Source organism: Gallus gallus, chromosome 3 (assembly GCF_016699485.2).
Source record: "Gallus gallus isolate bGalGal1 chromosome 3, bGalGal1.mat.broiler.GRCg7b, whole genome shotgun sequence".
Lineage (NCBI taxonomy): Eukaryota > Metazoa > Chordata > Aves > Galliformes > Phasianidae > Gallus > Gallus gallus.
The window spans coordinates 4530765-4532027 of NC_052534.1; the positions used below are offsets into that span (position 1 = coordinate 4530765).

Here is a 1263-nt window from a genome sequence, read left to right on the forward strand (position 1 = left end):
GGAGAGCAGGCTGAGAGCAGCCAGGGAAGGCAGCCCTGGGGTGAGGGCCGCCACCCACTGCCCAGTGGGCATCTGCTAACACTGGCGTTCTGTCTCTGGCCCTCAGTGATGTTCCTGAGCAAGAAACCAAAAGAGAAGGACCTAGAACCCAAAAGCCAAGTCATTGAAGGGATCACACGCCTCATCTGCACAGCCAAGCACCAGAACACCATGCTGCGAGGTGAGGGGGCAGGCATTATCCCCTGGGGACACCCAGCCAGGCAGCCCTGGCTGCCCAGGGCAGGGCTGTGCCTCACTGTGCTGTCTCCTGTCAGTCTCCATAGATGGGGTGGAATGGAACGACGTGAAGTTTTTCCAGCTGGCAGCACAGTGGCCAACACACGTCAAGTACCTCCCCGTGGGCATCTTCGGCTACTCAAAGAGCGTGTGAGATGCAGTGCAGTCCTGAAACAGAGCTGTGGAGGGTTTAGGGGAGGAGGCACAGAGACAGAAGTGCTCTCATCCCCCTGTTCCATGGCCCTGAAGAGGGAACACCACACCCACACCACTCCTTGCGGGCCAAGATCCATGAAGGTGAGGCCACTGAGACTGGGTCCGTGCATCCTCCGCTACCAGCCAGGGCACCACGCCATCTGCCTCTCCTGCCCCCCACAGCAGCCTGGGACAAGGGCTGGCACCGGCCACGAGCCTGGCTGGGCCCTGGGCCCCCTCTCCCCCAGCTCTGCAGCCACCAGGGCCCCAGCTGGGCTGGGCCTGGGCAGTACCCCAGCGCCGGAGCCAGAGTGGAGCTGTGCAGGGTGGGGGCCAGTGCTGAGCAGGGCCCCCACACCCGCCCTTCACCAGTCCAGGCTGCCGGGGCCTGGCCCTGCCCCATGGGGCTGAGCCTCAGCAGTTCCCCTGTCCCTGTGCAGCCCCGGTGCTGCTGCCACCCTCATGTCCACGTCCTGGCCAGCCGTGCCCCACAGTGCTGCCAGCTGGAGATACAGCATGGGGGCACCTGGATTTTTGTTGTTGTTTTTTTTTTTTTTTTTTACAAGATTCTATTTTTTTTAAATTTATTGTACGGTTACTTTTCAGGATTAATTTTAATAAATTAATGCTGGTACCATTATGGCAGGGCTGTGTGACTCCCTCTGTGCCCGAGGGCAATGATGCAGGGAGAGGTTTGCTCCTGCCGCCCCTCCGGCAGGCAGGGCCGGGGGTAACATCTCTCAATCCCAGGGTCAGCTGCAGCTCTCTGACACATTAGCAGATGAGACCAAG

General features: G+C 60.0%; 1 protein-coding gene across 4 annotated transcripts in view; it reads left to right on the forward strand.

Annotated features, from left to right (window-relative positions):
- PACSL (phosphofurin acidic cluster sorting protein like) overlaps window positions 1-1111 on the forward strand; it is a 42899-nt gene extending 41788 nt beyond the window's left edge. For all 4 annotated transcript variants that reach the window (XM_015283414.4, XM_015283415.4, XM_025149383.3 and 1 more), the window contains 2 exons: window positions 107-220; window positions 315-1111. In XM_015283414.4, coding sequence (XP_015138900.3) covers window positions 107-220; window positions 315-430 — 230 coding nt within the window. In that variant the 3' untranslated portion in view covers window positions 431-1111. The remainder of the gene's footprint in view (window positions 1-106; window positions 221-314) is intronic.
- Window positions 1112-1263: the final 152 nt, after the last annotated feature.